The following is a 21,788-nucleotide window of genomic DNA, read 5'->3' on the forward strand; positions in this document are numbered from 1 at the left end:
TCACCATTACACACCAGAATCCAAACAGCAGTGAAAACAGTGGAGAGAAGCTGGGTTGCTCAGTGCCAAAGAAGACAAAGTCAGTTCTATCAGCAGGAAAGGTCATGGCATCAATGTTTTGGGATGTTTATTATCTTGAAAAGGGTAAAACAATAACCAGGGAATATTATTTCAATCTTTTAACCAGACTAGACGAAAAAATTCCTGAGAAAAGACCTGGTTTGCAGAAGGAAAAATCATCTTTCATTAGGACAATGCACCTGCCCACAAAGGTGTTTTGGCAATGGGAAAATTAAGAGATTTGCACTATGCATTGTTGGAACATCCACCCTACTCCCCAGATTTGGCTTCCTCTGAATTCTATTTCTTCTCAAAACTAAAACTCTTCCTCGCTGTCAGAGTTTTTCTTTGAATCAAGAGGTGATTGCAGCTGTAGAGGGGTATTTTGCAGATCTTACTGAGAACCACTACAGGGATGGGATAATAGTGCTAGAGCTTCGCTGGAATAAATGCATTAGTCCTAAGGGAGATTATGTTGAAAAATAAAAATAATTTTGAAATTATAAATTCATTTTTTCATTGTTAGGTTGAGAACTTTTCAAACCACCCTTGTAATCCTGCTACTATATATATGAGATTTCATACAACAGAAAAATGGTAATTCTGTTAGTTTATGTTAAGCTTTGCCATATGAGAAAATTTTGTACACACCCTGATATTTTTGGAAGTCATAGCAGTCTGTAACTTCTTATATAACTTGCTTCCTATATAGCCTTTTATATATCTCTTAAGAGATATTAAAAGACTTTGGAGTTGAACTTCAAATCCTTTGTCTAGATTCAAATCCTGAGTCTAGATCAAAACTTCAAAAGTTTTGATCTAGACTCAGAAAACCCACAAATGCAAATTCATGCAAATGCAATAGTAAGATTTTTATATCCATCCTCAACAAAAGTTCTGATTTTCCATTACTGCACTAAATGACAGTGTTATAGTAGAAAAGCTTTTGGTGAGTAAACACTGGCCTAATGGCTAAGTAGATAACAGACCTACTCTCCAAGCAACAGGTGCAGGTTGTAATTATGTCATGATATTGGATGTTTATGTGTTGTTTTTATGTGGGAAATGAATTTCATTGCCTCATTCAAGACCACAACCCTGTTTGTTGGAAGCACAAAGTGACTTAAAAGAGTTCTAATTTTGGTATCTAAATTTGAACAAGGTTTCTAGATTTTGTAAAAATAAATTGAAAAATCCTTAACTTACATGGTTGTATCTTAGGTATACTCTCATGGGTGTGAGTTACATGAACAAAAAAAATCATTATTGGATAGCATTGCTTCCTGGTATAAACAACACCAGAATAACAAAATAAGTATACTATATTTTATGAATAATAGTATCACACATGTAAGGGAAAACTAAATATAATTTATTACTCCTATATATGGAATTATTTACTCCTATTTATTACTCCTTTATGCTAGTTTGCTTAGGGCTCAAAGAAAGCTAACTGAGAGGAGACCTACACATAGCCTTTAAACGAATGCCAAGAACCAACCAGCACTTCTGACCTATGTATAATCCTCACCTTCTTGTGATGCACCCAGTGAACTGTTGACTAAAATACACAAACGTTATTCAATAAAAAGTGAAAGAGTTTGAGACAAGAACCAAACCTTGGAAATTCATTGGCAAGCCCTGAAGAAAACATTGATTGATTCAGCCAGAGAAGCATGTGGTGAGGTTGTCTGCAAGAATAGAAAAATTAGAACTCAATAGTGGACACTGGAAGTTAAAGCAGCAGTGAAGAAAAAGAAGAAAACATATCAAAAGTTCCTGGCAAATAAGTCAGCTTGTGCTCTTAGAGAACAGAGACAAATGCAAGAAAGCTAAACACTCTATAAAGCTACTAAACAAAAAGTCATGGGAAGACTTGGGTAAGAACATAGAAAATAAATATCAAGAAGGTGGCTATATATTCTGGAGGTTTTTTTTAAATAATGAAACCTGTGGTGCGATCGTAATTAAAAGAAACACACATATTAACCACAGTGAAAATTATTTAATTGTAAATATTTCATCCTAAGTATCTTAGGACATCATCAGTACAGTAGTTTTAAACAATAATAGGAATAACATACAGTTAGGGTGCATGATTACAATAGAATCTCATTAAACGTGCATAATGCTACAGTAGTACAAAAAATAAATAAATAAAAATAAAAAATAAAAATTAATTATTTAACACAATTTTGTATGACAATTTCCCATACTTTAGGAATAGTAAGAACGTTGTTGCGGTTTAAGTTTGGTCTGTGTAGTAGCGCTTCAGAACTTTCTTTGTATAAACGTTCATGTTTATATAAAGATCTATGTAAAAGTTTAAACTTTTCCCAATGGATCCTATGGTTTGGATTTTCAATTCCATGTTGAGAGAGGCCAGATTTCTGCGGTTTAAAAAGACAAATTGGTCTTGATGTTCCGAGATGCATTTCTGAACAGACCTACCTGTTTGTCCAAAGTAAGATAATTTGCATGAGCATGAATTCTCATAAACGCGAGGCAACATCAAATGTGAGAGTTTGTCCTTAGGAGAAGGTAACAAGTTGTAAATTTGGTTGATAGGTTTGTAAGTAGTGGCAAAATTGTATTTCTTCATAATTTTAGAAAGACATTCTAAGATGCCTTTAACGTACGGTATGGGAATCCTATGGAATTCTTCCTGTCTGGTTTGATGTATGGAGAAGTGACTACTGATGATTTTTTGAGTTGTTTTAGGATTATATCCATTTAGGATGGCTGTATTTTTGATTACTTCTAATTCCTGGTTTAAAGATTCTTCAGAGGAGCAGAATTTTTGTGCTCTGGAATCTAGTGATTTAATAATGCCAGATTTCTGAGATGGATGATGAGCAGAAGAATTGTGAATGTAGCGACCTGAGAATGTAGGCTTGCAAAAGACAGACATGGCAATGGAACCATCTTCTTTTCTTTGGATGTGTAAATCCAAAAAGGAGATACCCTGTGGAGATTCTTTTTCTAACGTAAAGTTGATGCGATGATGAAGAAGGTTAATTTTATCTAGAAACGGTTGTAATTCATGTTCGGGATGATCCCAGACTGCAAATACGTCGTCAACATATCTTAACCAAATTTTTGGTTTGGGTTCAAAAGTGAATATTTTTTCCCAAGGTGTTCTAGAAACAAGTTTGCTAGGTTTGGTGATAAAGGAGATCCCATTGCTGTTCCTTCTTCTTGCTTGTAAATTTGACCTTTCCAGGTGAAGTCTTTCTAAAATTATGAAGAAATACAATTTTGCCACTACTTACAAACCGATCAACCAAATTTACCTTCTCCTAAGGACAAACTCTCACCTTTGATGTTGCCTGGCGTTTATGAGATTCCATACTCATGCAAATTATCTTACTTTGGACAGACAGGTAGGTCTGTTCAGAAACGCATCTCGGAACATCAAGACCTGATTCGTCTTTTTAAACCGCAGAAATCTGGCCCCTCTCAACACGGAATTGAAAATTCAAACCATAGAATCCATTGGGAAAAGTCTAAACTTTTCAATAGATCTTTATATAAACATGAACGTTTATACAAAGAAAGTTCTGAAGCGCTACTACACAGACCAAACTTAAACTGCAACGATGTTCTTACTATTCCTAAAGTATGGGAAATTGTCATACAAAATTGTGTTAAATAATTATTTTTTATTTTTATTTTTTTATTTATTATTTTTTTTTTGTACTACTGTAGCACGTTATGCACGTTTAATGAGATTCTATTGTAATCATGCATCCTAACTGTATGTTATTCCTATTATTGTTTAAAACTACTGTACTGATGATGTCCTAAGATACTTAGGATGAAATATTTACAATTAAATAATTTTCACTGTGGTTAATATGTGTGTTTCTTTTAATTTTTCTGGAGGTTGTTGAAAAATCTCAGAAATGGAGGAAAGAGTGCTGTAAAAGGAAATAGAGGTGATAAAGGTGACATGAAAACTGGTGGGGGAAAAAAAGATATCTTTAATATATGGAGCAGTTACTTCAAAAAATTGTTAAATGAAACAGTGACAGCACACAGTGGTAAAAAAACACTCAACAGGCGTGCATTCAGGAATACACATCCATACTTGAAGTAGAAAAAAGCCATCAAAATCCTGAAATGTGGAAAGTCAGCAGGAGTAGATCATATTTGACCAGAAATGCTCAAGTATGAAGGTATAAAAGTCTTGCAGTGGCTATACAGCATTGTTCAGAAAACTTGGACAGAGGGACAAATTCCAGATGATTGGCATAGAGCTCTCATAGTACCTATATACAAAAAAGGGAAATAAAACTGAACGTGAGAATTACAGAGATATTCCTACCAATTGTTCCTGGTAAGATTTATGCAAATATACTTGAGAAACAGTTGGGAAAGATTGTGGAAGCGAAGCTTGGTGAAGAACAAGCTGGATTCAGGCCAAATAGAGGGTGTCAGGATCACATGTTCACTTTATGACAAATAGTTAAGAAATCATGGGAATATAACAAAGATCTGTATTTAAGTTTTGTAAGTAGGTCTGGAAAAGGCATATGACAAGGTGCCAAGAGAAAAGATATTCAAAACTCTTCCATTGTATGGTGTCAGTGGGGCATTATATCTAGCAATATTTAGTCTTTATTTCAGTTGTAAGTCAGCAGTTAGAATTGAAAATACAGGAAGATGGTTTGGTGTTAAATCTGGTGTCAGATAAGGGTGTACATTATCCCATCTGTTATTTATTATCTATATGGATCACATTATGATGGAAAGCAGTATTAAACCTGATATCAAAATTGAAGATGATAATCTCAGCTCTTTACTTTTGCAGATGATGTTATACTTTTAAATAAATCTAGTAGAAGTCTGCAACATTCCCTGACTAAATTGAATAACTGTTGTAATAAATTTGGTTTGAAGGCCAACATTAACAAGCTAAAGACAATGAAAATAGGCAGAAGCATTGAAATTATCAATTGGAAATAGACCTGATCAAAATTGAAGATGATAATCTCAGCTCTTTATTTTATGCAGATGATGTTATACTTTTAAATAAATTAAATAATTTAATTTAAATTATAAATGGAAATAGACAAGAATCAACAAAACTGGTATGGTAGGAAGTCAACTGAATAAATTTATATGGAATAAAAGAGATAGTAGTCAAAACACAAAATTAGCTGTATACAAGACAGTGTTCAAACTAATTTCAACTTATGGATCTGACAGCCGAGTTAGAAATAAAGCACTTGACCAATGACTAGAGACCACAGATATGAGAGTCTTGAGAAAGATTAGGATATGAATAGGTGGAATCAATGGCAATGTCATATTAAAAATGACGATATTACTAAAGAACTTAACATTGTTAGCATTCAAGAATGTGTTAACAGAGCTAATCTCATGTTGTATGGTCACGTAAACAGAGCAGGAGAGAAAATATTTGCAAAACAAGTATTTCTGCCAAAACAAGAGTCTTGCCAGGTTGGCAGGAAAATGACCCAGAGAAAGAACAAAATATAGGTGGATAGATATGGTAAAAATTGCCTTAGAAGACAGAAATATCAGATCTGATAATGTTGGAGTCCTGACAGATAACAGATTGATTTGGAGGAAAGTTGTTGATAGGAAGTTAGTGATGATGTAAGTTCCTCATGTAGTACAATCATAATATCACCCTTTGAGGATGCATGTCAGGAATTTAATGATGATGATTATGGTAGGTTTAGAAGAAAAAAAAGCATCAGAGAATTACATACAGATGATGCTAACAGGCTAGCATTTGAGATTGCACAGATTTTGTATAAAGCTAAACCTCCTGCACCGAATATTTTACCTGAATTACAAGCTCTCTGTTGTTTACGCCAAAATGATAACATTGTAATAACAAAGTCAGGCAAAGGAAATGCAACTGTACTCATGGATACCACTGACTACAATCACAAACTTAATGTTTTATTGTGTGCTAGATCCACTTATAGTATAATTCACAGAAATCCTATGTAAAACAAGCTAAATAAATTTAATAAATTGTTAGATCGAACATATTCCTTAGATAAGAATATTATTGAAAAGTTGCAGATTTATCATGCTCATCCAGCAATTATTTATGGCCTTCCTAAGGCTCATAAATCATCCATTATGTCCAATATCTGATAGCATAGGGTCTCCTACTTATTGTTTAGCAAAATATCTTTCAAGACTTGCATAAAAATTTACTCAGAAAACCCCTCTTATATAAAAAATAGTTTACACTTCAAAGAAAAAATTAAAGATCTTCAGGAGTCCGAAATGATGGTTTCCTTTGATGTAGTTTCATTGCTTACAAATATACCACTTCAAGAAACTCTACAACTTTTGCAAGTAGATTTCCCCGTTGGCATTTGTTGTCAATTTATTCAAGTTTTTATTATCAATGCTGGCTGTTTTACTTTGCATAATAAATTATTTCAGCAGATCAAAACTACTATGGTGGATAGGCCTATATCACCTGCTTTGGCTTATTATTTTATGGAGCATTTAGAGAATTGGATTTCTAACACCATTTCTTTTCGACATCACATTTAGCTACATTTTGTGGATGACATCTTTGCAATCTGGTCTCATTCTGAAACAGTACTACTTCTGTTTTTTTTTTTTTTTTTGGGATAAAATTAACTCCTTATATTCTTGCTTCAAGTTCCCTATTGAATGTGAATCTGACAACAATCTTCCCTTTTTATATATTTTTATATAAAAATATACTTCAGTATATCATAATTCTGCTGATAATACTGAATTTTCTGTTTATAGGAAGCCGTCTTTGTGGGCAGATATATCCACAGATATTCACATCATCGTCATGATCCTTCACAAAAAATTGGTATTATCAAAAGCCTTGTACACTGAGCACACACAATTTATTCTTCTGAGTCTCTTCTGTTAGAAGAATTAAATAAAACTTACTCTTTACTTGATGGATCCTTTTAACATCAGATTGCAGAAATTATTTGATAATTATCATCCCTCCTCCAGATTGCAATCTGATGTTAAAAGGATCAGCATACCTAACCTTAAAGGAACATCTGAACAAATTAACAAGGACCCTTTGCAGATATAATTTATACTCCACCTTCAAACCAGCCTGAAAGTTGTCATCTTTCTTACCACATATGAAAGATACGTTATCACTATTATCCTTGTGTGGTGTTTATCAAATACCCTGTTCTTGTCATTTTTGTTACTTTGGACAGACTGGCCATTCTTTTACTATTAGAATCGAAGAACATCAAGATTATATAAGATTTTTGGAATTGGAAGGTTTAGGCTATGCTTCTCATGCCATTGACACTAGACATAAAGTTCACTGGAACTATACCAAACAAAAAAAGAAAATACCAAGAAAACTCTCGAATTTTGAAAACTTTCGAGTTTTCAAAATTCAAGCCATCAGAATTCAAGAAGAACCGGCCTACCAGTCAGGAACTTGGGGGGGGGGTATGGGGCAGGGGGAGAACCCCCCTTTTGAGTCATCAGAATTCAAGAACTGGCCTACTAGTCCGTAACTCGGGGGGATGGGCGGGGAACCCTCCCCCCCCAGTATGAACTATAAATTCATAACTTCACAGGTATATGTATGATAATTCTTAATTTTTATATTAAAATTTGCTAGGACATGTCTGATATAGAATCTTTGTTGATTGTTGTAAATAGTTTTCTGTGGGCAAATGGTAATGAATGTCCATTCAGTGTTGTTAAGTGCTAGGTTATTCATTTCGAACTGAGAGCATTACAGGCAGAGGATTGTATTTCTGCTAAGTTGCTACAAGTTGTCAGTGAATTGAGAGCACTGTGGGTGCCACATTAAATAACTGCATAAAGTTGAAGTAAATACTCTCATGTAGTAATAAGAAATATTTTTTTTCCTCTACAAGGCTTTGATGAGACCAACACACGTTGACCACTGTGCTGAGATATGGTCACCTGTGTTAAGCAGAGATGAAGAGAGACAAAAGATCCAGCAGAAAATTAATAAAATAATATGTGCTCTATGGAATTGTACATATGAGGATAGACTTGTGGGAATGTGGTCATCTTGTACTATAGACACAAGCAAGAATTTACACCTCATGGCAGGTGAGAAAAACCTAAATCTCCAACATGTGAGATTTAAGTTCTTCTCATATTGTGTGTAGTGAATATGTGTGGAATGTATTATCCTTGAATGAATGTTGTGACTGCCTCTTTGGTGAATTTTTTTAAAAGAGCAATGTGATAATTGTTCAAGTACTCTGTGGCCTGGATGAACTCTTTTGATAAATCCTGGAGGAACTCACATATAATTATTTTTTATTATTATCATTGTTATTAGTTTTTATAATCAGAAAATGTATTAATAAAATTACTTTTCATCATTTTATGATTACATGTCTTGTATCATTCATATGGATTTTTTTTTATTATTATTTAGAAAAACCTATGGTGTAAAGTTCAGAAGTCATTCACGTTTCTCTTTATTCATTTTGCATATATGTTCACATTGTTATGTAATATGAACTATGCAAGTTGCATCTAGGTAAAAAAAATCTGATATCTCTGTTTGAAACCAGATATCTTAGCATTGCCTTGAAGTAATTTAGTTACTCACTCATCAGTACCAGATTTGAACATAAGTCTCTATCCCAAATAAATGGCTTATAGCAAAGCAGTTCTGCTTTGTCAGTCATTTAGATAGTTATTCATTTAATTTTTTTTCTTTCTTTCTAGAACCTTGAATTATGGACTTTTACACATATTTCTATTGTAAGAGATCTTGTGGAACTTCATACTAAACAGTACCAGCAGGTAATGTTCATTTCTGTTTAAAACATTGTTTCTCATTTTTTAAATTATTTTTTATGTAAAAATTTGCTAATTATCAAGCAGTTTAAAGACTAAAATACTCAAAACTTTTGAAAAAAACTAGATTATATGTGTACTGAATACGACATTTCTTTCCTATTCATTCTGTGTGATCTTAAAGATAAAAGTTTTGCAGTTCTTGAATTAAGGATGTCACTGTTTTATACTGATGATTTTGTACATTTCCTCTTTTAGGTTCTAAAAAGGAATCTCTAAATTGTCTTGTGATAGCTAGAATGCCAGGAATGGAGTAATGCAAAACATGGTACTTTTTCAAGCCTCTTTGGGTTTTCAGCAAGCAGGATGGTGATTTCATACCAGGTAATCAGTGTGTCTATCACTTAGAGATTTGCAAACATCCATGCTGACTTGCAAACCAGAAAGAAAGCTGGATTTTCTCTCTCTCTTCAGTCATGCATTCCATTCCATTCCATGGAAACACCTTTACGTTCAAATTTTACAACTAATCCTTCAATACCATAAGGACTGTTTTTTTTTTTTTTTTTTTTTTTTTTTTTTTTTTTTTTTTTTTTATAGCATTGACTTTCTCTATACTTGACTGCCAGCCCAATCCATGATTTTACTGATAACCATTCATTGTACTTCTCTTTCTTATAGTAAAAGTGTGGAGCGATGTGTGGAGAGTAGGACAGGAGAGATTGAAGAGGTGGTTATGAATGAGGAAGTGAGTGGCATGAGTATAGAAAATGAGAGAATGAGTGTGCAAGACAGACAGGGAAATGCAGAGGCTCAGGGTGGACAGGAGAACACAGTATGAAAAAGGTGGATGCTCTAAGAGAATGTGAATGCATGTGTAGACATTTGCTGAATTGTGATTGAGCAGATGTTCAACCATCATGACCTCTTTCTTCTTAATAATAGAGTCAATACTTTCTTCCATATGCCAATCCACTTATATCCTGCAAATAGATATTACACTCTGCTCCCCTGTTATTTTTCCACTGTTCACATGGGATGTTGAAAACATTATGGAAGTTATTAATTATATGAAAAGCCAAAGGCTTCAATTTGGCGACATGAATTTATTTAAGTTAAGGGATATTACATTCCATATTGTTTCTTACCCGAATAAGAAACTCAAAGAGTTTCATGTCGAATATAGAAACTATATAAAATTTGGCGATTCCAAGTGTAAGCAAATACCTGGATAGTGCAACACCTGACCCATTTCTTAGTGCAAACTGAAGCAACTCATAGTAAGGGTGGAGCAAGCTCCGATCACTATTCTTGGTATTTACCCATAATGTGAACTTAGCTCCTAGGAGCTGTATTACTGTTCTACATTATGAGAGAAGGTCACTACCCAGACCGGTTTCAACCTTTATTGAGGTCTCATCAGTGAGTAGGTAGACCTAGTTAATACCAAGTTTGTAGCAAAACTTACATCCCTTCTATGAGAATTGCCAAGAAGGTGTCCTAATAAATTACTAGTTATATGAAGAGCCAGAGGCTTCAATTCGGCGACATGAACTTATTTAAGTTAAGGGATATTACATTCCATATTGTTTCTTAGCTGAATAAGAAACTCAGAGAGTTTCATGCTGATTATAGAAACTATATAAAGTTCGGCGATTCCAAGCATAAGCAAATTCCTGGATAGTGCAACACCTGACCCACTTGGTAGTGCAAACTGACACAATTCACATTATGGGTAAATACCAAGAATAGTGATTGGAGCTTGCTCCACCCTTACCCTTAGCTCCTAGGAGCTGTGTTACTGTTCTACATTATGAGAGACGGTCACTACCCAGACCGGTTTCAACCTTTATTGAGGTCTCATCAATTTATTGGCAATTCTCATAGAAGGGATGTAAGTTCTAGATGATGATGAAAGTACGTTCTAGATGACTAGATGATGAAACTGGTCTGGGTAGTGACCTTCTCTCATAATGTGGAACAGTAATACAGCTCCTAGGAGCTAAGATAACATTATGGGTAAATACCAAGAATAGTGATTGGAGCTTGCTCCACCCTTACTATGAGTTGCCTCAGTTTGCACTACCAAATGGGTCAGGTGTTGCACTTTCCAGGTATTTGCTTATGCTTGGAATCGCCGAACTTTATATAGTTTCTATATTCGGCATGAAACTCTTTGAGTTTCTTATTCGGCTAAGAAACAACATGCAATGTAATATCCCTTAACTTAAATAAATTATGGAAGTAGTTATTTGCTTATATGCAATGCTGTATGTCTTCACAGCAACCATGTTCTCCTACATAGATGTCCAAGTGAAAATGGCCCAGTCTGACTGGAATATTTTTTTCTGTCTTGCAAAATTTAATGCTGAAGCGATTAGTCAATCACCTATCAGTGAAGCAGTGATGTATGTTACAATTGTATGGTCCAGGTAGCAACAGCTGCAGTTCCAAAAACATCATCTCAGTTCCTGCTGTATCTAAGCCATGGTATAATATCTTTAATTTATAGTGTAACTAAGTAAAAAAAAAAAAAATAAAAAATTCGGCATCTATCTCTAACCCAGAGTGTTTTAGTAATAAGGTGTGAAACCTTTTGACTACTTTTATATGAAAATATGACTTCTGCATTATTTCAACCTTGATATCACTTTTGGGTCTGGCTCCCACTGATGAGACCTCAATGAAGGTCAAAACGAGTCTGGGTAGTGGCCCTTCTCATAATGCATATTATTATACATGTCAATAAGGCTATGTGCATTGCATTATTGGATACTAAGGCAATTGATGTGAAGTCATTAGCCTCTCTATACAAGTAGCCCAGTGATGAGGTGACTTCACAGACAATTTCATATGGTATAAAATAACGAAAAAGAAACACAGATATAGAACACCCTGTTTTTCCATCTTGGAACATAATGGATGTGTTGTTGCTGATCCTAAAGCTGTTGAAGACATTTTGGGAGATAATTTTGCTAGAATCTCAGCATTGGTTTCATATTCTCCTGAATTTTTAATATTGAAAGAATGACAAGAGAAACATTGGCTAAATTTTTCTACCTATGCACTAGAGCCATACAATTATCCTTTCCTTAAGGAATAACAAAAGAGTGTACCACTACTTTGTCATGCCAGTGCAATAGGTATATCGACATCCATTATGAGATGATAAAACATCTCCCATTGTCTGCCATGAATCTTCCATGTCTTCTATAGTTATATGGTGTAAATAAACTGGATTTTATATTAACAGTACATAGCGTATATTTAAATCATAGCTTATCAGCTAGAATTGAGGAAGATACAGGAAAATAGGATGATTTAAAATCATATTTAAAGCAAGGGTGCACACTAAGCTGCACTTATTCATCATCTGTATGGATGCCAAAAAAAATAAAACTGACATTCAAGACTTTATCAAAATTGGAGATATTAATCTCCTCTGCTCTTAACTTATTTCTTTACACTTATAACATCATCTTTATGCAGATGATGTTACCGAGCACTGGTAAAATCTGTTATACACTTCTTGTTTTATATTTTTTCTTATTTTAGATTGAATTAATTTATTTTAAATTTATGTGTTGTTAATGAAATAAACTGGCATTATGAATAAAAGTATATTATTTTCATTTTATTACTCTTGCCAGCAATGATAATTTTCTAGAATATGATGAATTTACTGAAGGATTGTGATATACCAATATTTTAAAATTAAATAATTCACTTTTCCATAAGATTATTTGTATTTTTTTTTTTTTTTAATAGAGTCAACAGTATCTTCAGAAGTATGTCTCTGATGAATGGCTACAAACAGAAGCAGAGTTGACAAGAGAGAGAGCTCTATGGGGACCTCCTGTAGGTTCTCAGCTAGATAAATGGCTGCTGGATATGACTGAAGGTAATCAGTAGGTCATCTTAAAAATTATCAAGTTTAAAATATTACAATTTGCAGGATAGGTCCAAAGGAAAGGTTTTCTTCTTTTCAAAAAGGGCAACATTTCCTGCTTTGAGAAGGATATTAGGTATATCAAACTTATGCAATAGAGCCAAATTAATTGGATAGCTTCTGGTGTTTTTTTTTTCCCTAAATAGTCAATTTTCAGGTAAAATTTTTAGTTATTATTATTATTAATAGCAAAACATGACAAATTGTATAGTTTATTAAAATATTTTAAAAAAGTTGTGTATTATTATATTATCAGGCATTTCCACAGAGTCAAAGATCCATCATGAAGAGAACTGTAATAAACATTATAATAAACGTTATTTTTTACATAATATAGAACGCAATCTGTCTGGACTTTCTAGCGACAATGCTAATAACCTTCATTTTGAAGTTGTGACTTCGTTATTTAAAAGCAAATTATCTCCATGCAATTTATCAAATGCTGAAATCAAAGGGCTAACTTCTTTAAGAAAAGATAATAACATATCTATTTCTAAGGCTGATAAAGGAAAAGCCATTGCAATAATGAAGAGGACTGACTATGAGACAAAAGTATCCAGTCTTTTAGAAGATACCTCTACCTACAAAGAGATCACGCATAATCCTAAAAATTCACAAAATAAACAATTAAATAAATTACTTGATGAGATCATCAGTTGGGACCTAAATTTTATGGATAAATTACGCACCTACTTTGGAATAACTCCCCATCTATATGGTCTCCCAAAAATCCATAAAGAAGGCTATTCGGTATGACCAATCGTGAATTGCATTGATTCTCCTACTTATTGAATTGGAAAAGTCTTGTCTCGTTCTTTAAGTGCACTCACTGGACATTACAGATCCTACATAAAAAATTCAACAGATTTCCTTGAAAAAATCAAGGATTTAAAAATCAAAGAGTCTGAGTTGCTAGTCAGTTTCATTATATATATATATATATACACACACACACATTATATCTCTGTTTACCAATATTCCATTAGCCGACACTGTCAAATTATCATATGAAGATTACCCTCCAGATATCGCAAAGATTTTCGAATTTGTTATCCATTCAGATTATTTTAGTTGGAAAAACAAGTTCTACAAACAAGTTGAGGGTACTGCCATGGATAGCCCTTTGTCTCCACCTTTGGCTAACTATTTTTTGAAACAATTCGAAGAGACTATGTTTTCATCCATTCACCCTCAACCATCTCTTTGGTATCGTTATGTCGATGATGTTTTTGCCATTTGGTCACATACTGAAAATGAGCTTTCCACTTTTCTACAACAGATAAATAGCCGTCACCCTCGTATCCAATTCACCATGGAAAAGGAAAATTCTGGTACTTTACCATTTTTTGACATCCTGCTTACTCGAACTTCTTCTGGTACCTTATCTACAAGTGTCGTGATGTTCTTTTCTTCATGTTGTGTTCGAATCCGCCATTTTGTTACTAGTCACTTTCATAAAATAAAACACAACTAATTGTAAATTAATCACTAATCCAAGGGTAGAGAAATTTCTATTATACTGCGCCACTCTATCCTTAGATAAGTCTATATGAAACAGTACGATCAATTCAAAGTTAGTTAGCAGTCCTTTCATTCAATCAGGCCGAAGTATTTATTTTCTTTCTAGGATTCCCTCTAGATTCAAATTTTTGTGAACGGTGCAGTAAAAAGAAATTCAGGCAAATACAATAGTTAGATTAACAAATGAAACATTTAATATAGGTAGGTCATATAACACATACATAAATTTTACTTCTAATTTCTATATACTAGAAACAAGTCAAACATTAAGTTTAGATAATCTCAATAGCACAATCTTCCAAGTCTTCACATGTACTTTCTCAGCTTCTGGGTTACAAAGTTTCTACACTTAAATTAATATAATGGAACATCCAATCTAGTCAGTTTTCACACAATTCTCAGTCATGCTGTAAGTTCAAAATATTACAAGCACTAATAGCTGAAAATATCTTTCAAACAATTCTTATCTCCAACTCTCATTCACAAAGAGTTTCCATAGTTAAAGTAGCGTTAAGCATAGCATAATTAACACACAATTCTTCAAGCATAGAAATAATACACTATGATAAACCTTACCAGAAATAGTTCCTAGTACATCAATTATGTTGTGAGCAAACCTTTGGAACTTATTTATCTTACTTAATAAAAACACATCTACAAGACTTATCCACGGTTATACTTAAAGCACTATCAAACGCACTTCAGAATTCTAGACTTCAATTACAGTGTACTTCAACTATCGTCGTTACCACTCATAAACTAATTAAACACCGTGAGGTTCTTTTTAGGGCAAATCGGAAATAAGCCACAATTCTAGAATAGCCAGGTTCATTCAGAATTCTTCCTTAAACATCCAGCTTTTTATTTTATCCGATTGTAGTATTAATTTCCTTTTCATTATTACTGCTGATTATACTTTCAGCTAACTATAAAGCTCGTTTCGTCCTTGCTCACTTATAAAAAAATATCCACTCAACTCCTACCCTTAAGAACCTTTTATTTACTTCTACTTCTCTAGTTTATCTCCTTGCTACCTTTTAGTTCCAAAATTTCTTTCCGACTCCCTTACTACGTATATATTTTCTCTTCTTATTTAGCCCACGCTCCCTTCCACTCACGCTTGTTTATTTCACGCGTCTCTATGACAACCGATAAACGTAAACATTCTCGCGAATGTTACATTAGGCTATACAACTACATTCAGTTATTATATAACGTTAAACTTTCACAAACAAGAATAAATAGAATATTTGCATTTCAATAAATGCGTAGTTAAATTACAAATACAAGTTGTTATAATATTGACATAACAATAAATAAAATAACTTATTAATATTTAATACAGTCTTTTCATTATTCATACATATATCTTTGATTAAATAATTAAATATTAGACAAAATTAAGGCAGTTATATGAATATTAAATTTTAAAATAAGTTATATAAAATATACATTAAATAATATTTACAAGTCTAGCCTTTGTGATGGAAGATCATGTTAGATTCTGAAGCAAATAATAATTACTCTAATCTCTACATAATCAGAATCCAACATAAGCGTCTTTCGAAAGCCCACATTTACTGGCAGATATATTCATGAAAAGTCTGCTCACCACACATCGCAAAAATTTGGCATTCTTAAATCTCTAATTAATAGAGCACGTAAAGTTTGCTCTTCTCCAGAAATCTTACAACAAGAACTTTCCATCATTAAAAAGCTAATGGAATCTAATAATTACCACCCTAATCAAATCCAACAGATAATTGAATCTTATGTTCCAATACCTAAGGTTTCTTCAACAGTCCGCAGAGTTCCAGGAATCTCAGAACCTATAGGTAGAATTTTAAAAAAGTACCAATTTGTTCCCACACATATTCCTATCAACAAAATTTCTTCCTTATTGCCTTCTACAAAAGATAAACTGTCATCTCTATCTTTGGCTGGTGTTTATCAAATACCATGTGAATGCGATGTTTCTTATTTTGGACAAACTGGCCATTCTGTGGAAAAAAGAATTAAAGAACATCAATATTATATTCATTACAATAAACCTCAGAAGTCTGGTCTAACACAACACGAATATTAACACTACCCATAATATCAAATGGGATAAGGCTATTCTCTTTCATAGATGCAGGTTCAAATATAAACGCCTCTTTAAAGAAAGTTATGAAGCTATTTTACACCGACCAAATTTAAATTGATATGATTCTCTCTCTCTCTCTTGAAGATCTGGGAGACTTTTATTTTATGTAATCATTAAAAAAACCAATTATCTTAAATATTAATTATTTATTAATTTCTTTCATTTCCTAGCTCGCGACAACAATGTATTTAATAGGTGATCCACCAAATGTTCGTTACTTGTATTCCATTCCTATCTGTTTGTAACACTGAAGACGTACTATTAGTTTTAGTATGAAATATCTGTACCTTATTTATTAATTAAAAGTTATTATGGACTTATGTGTTCTTTAATAATTATACTATGCCACGGGTACCTCTAAAAATAATTATTTGTTCAGTATCATACAGCTCCTTGAACTCATTCAGTGAAACTTGTCTGCACATAAAGTTCTTTACTGAAAGCATACCAGAACTTAAGCTAGGCTAAGTAGTGTTCACTGATAAATAAATAAAATAATTCTCAATTAGAAAGAAAATGTATTTTGAAAATGAGTATCTTCTCTTTTTCTTTATCACCAACTGCTTCAACAGAACTGTCAGGTCAGCCAGATCAGAGTTCTCTATTTATTTCTATATATCCAAATTCTTTTTTCATGAACACTGTTCCAGCTAGGTTTTTTTTTTTTTTCTGAGTATTCTCTTATCTCTTTGCTCCACCTTTTCCATGGTCTTCCTCTTGGTATCTTCTCCTCAGATTTTCTTTTCATGTATTATTCTTCTTCGTATTCTTAATTCATTCTTATTATAAGTCCAAACCACACTTGAAAGTGAGAGCTTACAAGCATTTCTTCAACATTTTCTAGTCAAATCATTCTTAATGTTTTAGTTATTACAGGCGACTTCAGGGAGTCCTTAGACTCATTGAGGGAGGCCCTAAACGTTATGTCCACACAACTATTCGAGTTCTCACAGTATCTATCATACCTTTGTTGGATCCTACTTTCTACTCTGATGTGCATTCTGGTTGTTGATTGACTCCTCATTCGAACACAGAGAATATTTATTTTATACTGTGCAACTCTATGTTCAAATTTGCATGAGCAACGTTGAGGAAGTAACCAATCTATATTATTACTAACTTAATTTTATGCCGATGTTCTCTTTATTATATAGGGTTCCTGCTAAGATTCGAATTATTTTAATGAGTGGTTCAGTGAAGAAATCAGGCTAATACAAGATTCAATTCAAATAAAATTAATTAATGCAGTGTCACATAAATTTACATCAAAGCAAAGATTTATAGTTGGGAAAATACAGTTAAACAATAATTAAGTTTTCATTGAGATACTAGCAAACTACTCAACTGAGTATAATAATTACGATTAGAACTTAAGCTTACAGATTATATTCTTCTTATTATCAAGGATTCTTATCACAATTTCACTCTGATTAAAGTTATTATTCAATATAGTTTAAATATCAACTCAGTTTAACCATTCAGAACAGCTATAAAATATAAACTATCAGACATTCATTTGAAGATTTCAAAGTTCTATCAACCTAGAAAATAGTTAGCAGAATTTTCAGTTCCCAATATTACATTAAGTTTCTTACAACAGGCTTCTCTATGTCATACTTTCAGTCTTGAACCATTAATCCAAATGGTACAATATTTGGCACGACAAGAGGGAAATGTCTCACTAAATCACACATTTGATCTTGAATAGATAATTACAGCGATAAGGATTAAATTATGTTCGCCAGAAATAAGTTCGCTACTTCACACTAGGCATAGAAAAGATAATCTTACCAGCATAAGCAGTATAGCTTCTTCACATCGAGAATCCTATGAACACACTTAAATTCTTGTTGACTTTCACTTTGAGACTACACAAACTTAAAAGAATCTTCTGTTTCCGTAACTGATTAATAGACTCAGGAGAATATATCCCTTTTCACTAGTCCAACTTAACTTCCAATTTCTTTCTTTTCTTATTCTTATTATTCCTTGACCTGCATTATTCCAGTGCAAGGCGATAGGAAATTACAATAGAATTAGAATTTCGAAAAAGGTAAGTCAAAGTGCCAAGCGATTCCCAGTCTTTCTTATTCCATTTACGCCATGTTAATCAGCCACCTTCCTTGCTTACTTCCCTACTCCCGTGTGTATTACTTTTTCATGTACTGCTTATCCAAATCCTCTTCTCCTTTCCTGCTAAAACCTGGTTCTAACTGGTTTAGTTGATATCAAACTTGCTTCTTGCATCCTTTACAGTCACACGTGCTAAGGTACGCACTAGTTAAAAGTAACATAATTTCTCATAGCAGTCAATCAAGTGTTATCTCAAGGAATTTCCTGAATACATTAAAATTGCACATATTACAGTTTTTAACATTATATTAAAGGAATTAAATTCACAAAATAATTGATATTTTAATACACAGCTTTTCATAACTGTAATTTATGTCAAAAATTTATAAATAAATAAATATTGATTAACATAACTTGGAAGAAATTACATAAATAGTGTATTATGAACATGAGACTATTAGTTTAAAAAAAAAAAAATTTTTGCCTCAGGGAATGGTAGATTATGGTGGACTCTGAATGAAGTATTCATAATTTCCATTTCTCTTCATTCAGAATCCAACACCTTGCCTTGAACTCATTCACTGTCATAGCATCCACAACAGACTCTGGCAGCTTATTCCACTCATTTACCAATCTAAAAGTAAAGAACCCAGCTCTAACACCCTTGCTAACCACACTCTTGCCCAGCTTCTATAGATGTCCCCCTAGTTCTCCCACCACCAGTCATGATCTCAAAAATATCTTCTGAATTAATCCTATAGAAACCCTTCAGCAATTTGAATGTCTCAATCATATCTTCCCCTTTTCCGCCTATCAACCAATTTCTGCAACCCACAAATCTTCAACCTGTTCTCATAAGGTTCATTCCATAGACCTGCTGTCATCTCGGTCACTCGCCTCTGGATCCTCTCCACCTCCTCCCCAACAAGAAGAAACTTAGGTGACCAAATCTGGGCACAGTAGTCGAGATGAGGTCTTAACAAGGCTCATTCCATAACATTCATAAGGTTCATTCCATAGACTTGCTGTCATCTTGGTCACTCACCTCTGGATCCTCTCCACCTCCTCTCCAACAAGAAGAAACCTAGGTGACCAAATCTGGGCACAGTAGTCGAGATGAGGTCCTAACAAGGCTCGGTACAGAGGAACAATAACTTGCTTGTCTCTGTTCGTCAAAATATTTTTCAGCGACCAAGTGATTTGATGAGCTGATTTAGCCACTTTTGCGGTGTGTCCCCTAAACTTCATCTCCCTATCCACCAACACTCCCAAGTCCCTGGCCTCATCAATCTCCTGGAGTACAGTTCCACCAATGTGGTATACTGCTGCTAATCTTTTCACCCCAAAATGCATAACCTTACATTTTGTCACATTAAATTGACATCCATTCGCCTCAGCCCATACCTCCAACTATCCAAATCATCCTGCAAGATTTTGACATCTTCTGCATTCACTATTGTCCTATCCAACTTTGCATCATCAGTGAGCAAATGAACCATTCCTCTTAGATCCTTCCTTATATCGTTGATGAACAAATTAAACAGCAGTGGTCCAAGAACAGAACCCTGCGGCACACCACTAGTCACAGGCCGTCTTTTGGATTCTACTCCTGAATAAACTACTCTCTAATATCTCTCCACCCACCTATCCATCTCACCAACCCTATATCCATTCCCATATGTTGCAGTTTACAGATTAGAATTCCATGTGGTATCCTGTCAAAGGCCTTAACCAGGTCCAGCAGTATCACTGTAAACCCATTACCCTTATCAAGTCCAGCCGTCATTGTGTTTTAAAACTTGAGCAAGTTACTGAGGCATCATCTACCCTTCACAAGCCATGCTGTCCCCTGTACAGCATCTCATTTTCATCAATTCATTCTTGACTACTTTCTCTAAGACCTTGACAACAACTCCTGATATGCTGATCGGTCGGTAATTTGCAACAGTAGTCCTGGATCCTCCTTTATGCAGAGGAACTGTTTTGCCCTCTTTCCACACCTTCAGGACTAAACCAGACCCGAGAGACTGATTAAACAACATGGTCAAGGGCACTGATAATTCTTTAGCCGCTTCACATAAGACCCGTGCCGGTATACCATCCAATCCCACAGATGTATTCACATTAAGGTTCTGTAATAGACTATTCACCTCTACATCATTCATCACAATTCCCATATAAACTAATGGTTCCTTCATTCTTTCAGAGTCACCACCTGGATGATATACCCTTGCAAAGTGCTCACTCAGTAATTCCAATATATTAACTGATTCAGTAACCTCCTTTCCATCGGCATTCCTTAAAATCATTCTGCCCTGTATAGTTTTTTTTTTGCTTGCATCATATTTAAAGAACTGTTTGGGATTCTCTTTAGCTTGCATAGCTAGTTTCCTTTTATAATCCGCTTTTGCGTTTTTTATCACACTTGTTACCTTTCTGGCCTGCACTATATACCGTTCGTGTGCCTGCAGGTCACCTTTCTCTTTAAATTCCCTCCACAGTTGTTTCTTTTTTTGCAGCTCAAGTTTAATGGTGTTATTCATCCATTTATCCCCTACTTGTTTTACTATTTGGACCCTAGCTATACAAGCAGCCATAACCTCCTGTAAATTCTCTTTGACCACTTCCCATGCTCTATCAATATTCAGCTCTTGCACTTTTACATGCCATGGCACTGAACCAAGCAATCTCCTAAGCTTGTCATACTTGCCAGCACAGTAATTTTACATATACCCTGTCTTAATCGAAAATTCCATACCTTTAGCCACCTCCCAAGTGATCACTCTCACCAATAGGCGGCAACATGGTTATATTCATTACAGTCAAATTCTCAGATGCTATTACCAAGTCAAGCACTCTCAAAACCCTGGTATTTTCTATTACATGCTGTCTCAGATAGTTATCCCTTAATAATTGAATAAAATCCAGTTCCTTCCTCACATGTGTCCTCTCCTCCTTCCAATCAATGTTACCATAGTTGAAATCCCCCATAATAATTACCCTCCTTCCACTCATTTCATCTATTTGTTTATGCATACTATCTCCACCATCTATTCCATCACCTGGTCTATAGCAGCACCCAACTGTATATTTTGTTCTGCTAGTCACAATCTCACACCAAATAGCCTCAAATGAGCTCTTTTCACTATCCTGCAATACAACTTCAATTCTCCTTGGCTGCAGTTCATCAGCTATCATTGATAACACTCCTTCCCCCGTTTTATTCTCTCTGTCCCTCCT

The 21,788-nt window shown here is 34.1% G+C and overlaps 1 protein-coding gene across 3 annotated transcripts in view; it reads left to right on the forward strand.

Moving 5' to 3' along the window:
* The window catches only part of bchs (WD repeat and FYVE domain containing 3 bchs), a 1,305,514-nt gene that overhangs the window by 794,152 nt on the left and 489,574 nt on the right, over positions 1-21,788 (forward strand). For all 3 annotated transcript variants that reach the window (XM_090399415.1, XM_090399420.1, XM_090399430.1), the window contains exons 44-45: positions 8,788-8,865; positions 12,628-12,760. In XM_090399415.1, coding sequence (XP_090255541.1) covers positions 8,788-8,865; positions 12,628-12,760 — 211 coding nt within the window. The remainder of the gene's footprint in view (positions 1-8,787; positions 8,866-12,627; positions 12,761-21,788) is intronic.

Source organism: Typopeltis vanoorti, chromosome 1, assembly GCF_054136105.1.
Source record: "Typopeltis vanoorti isolate ZY-2024b chromosome 1, IOZ_Tvanoo_1.0, whole genome shotgun sequence".
Lineage (NCBI taxonomy): Eukaryota > Metazoa > Arthropoda > Arachnida > Uropygi > Thelyphonidae > Typopeltis > Typopeltis vanoorti.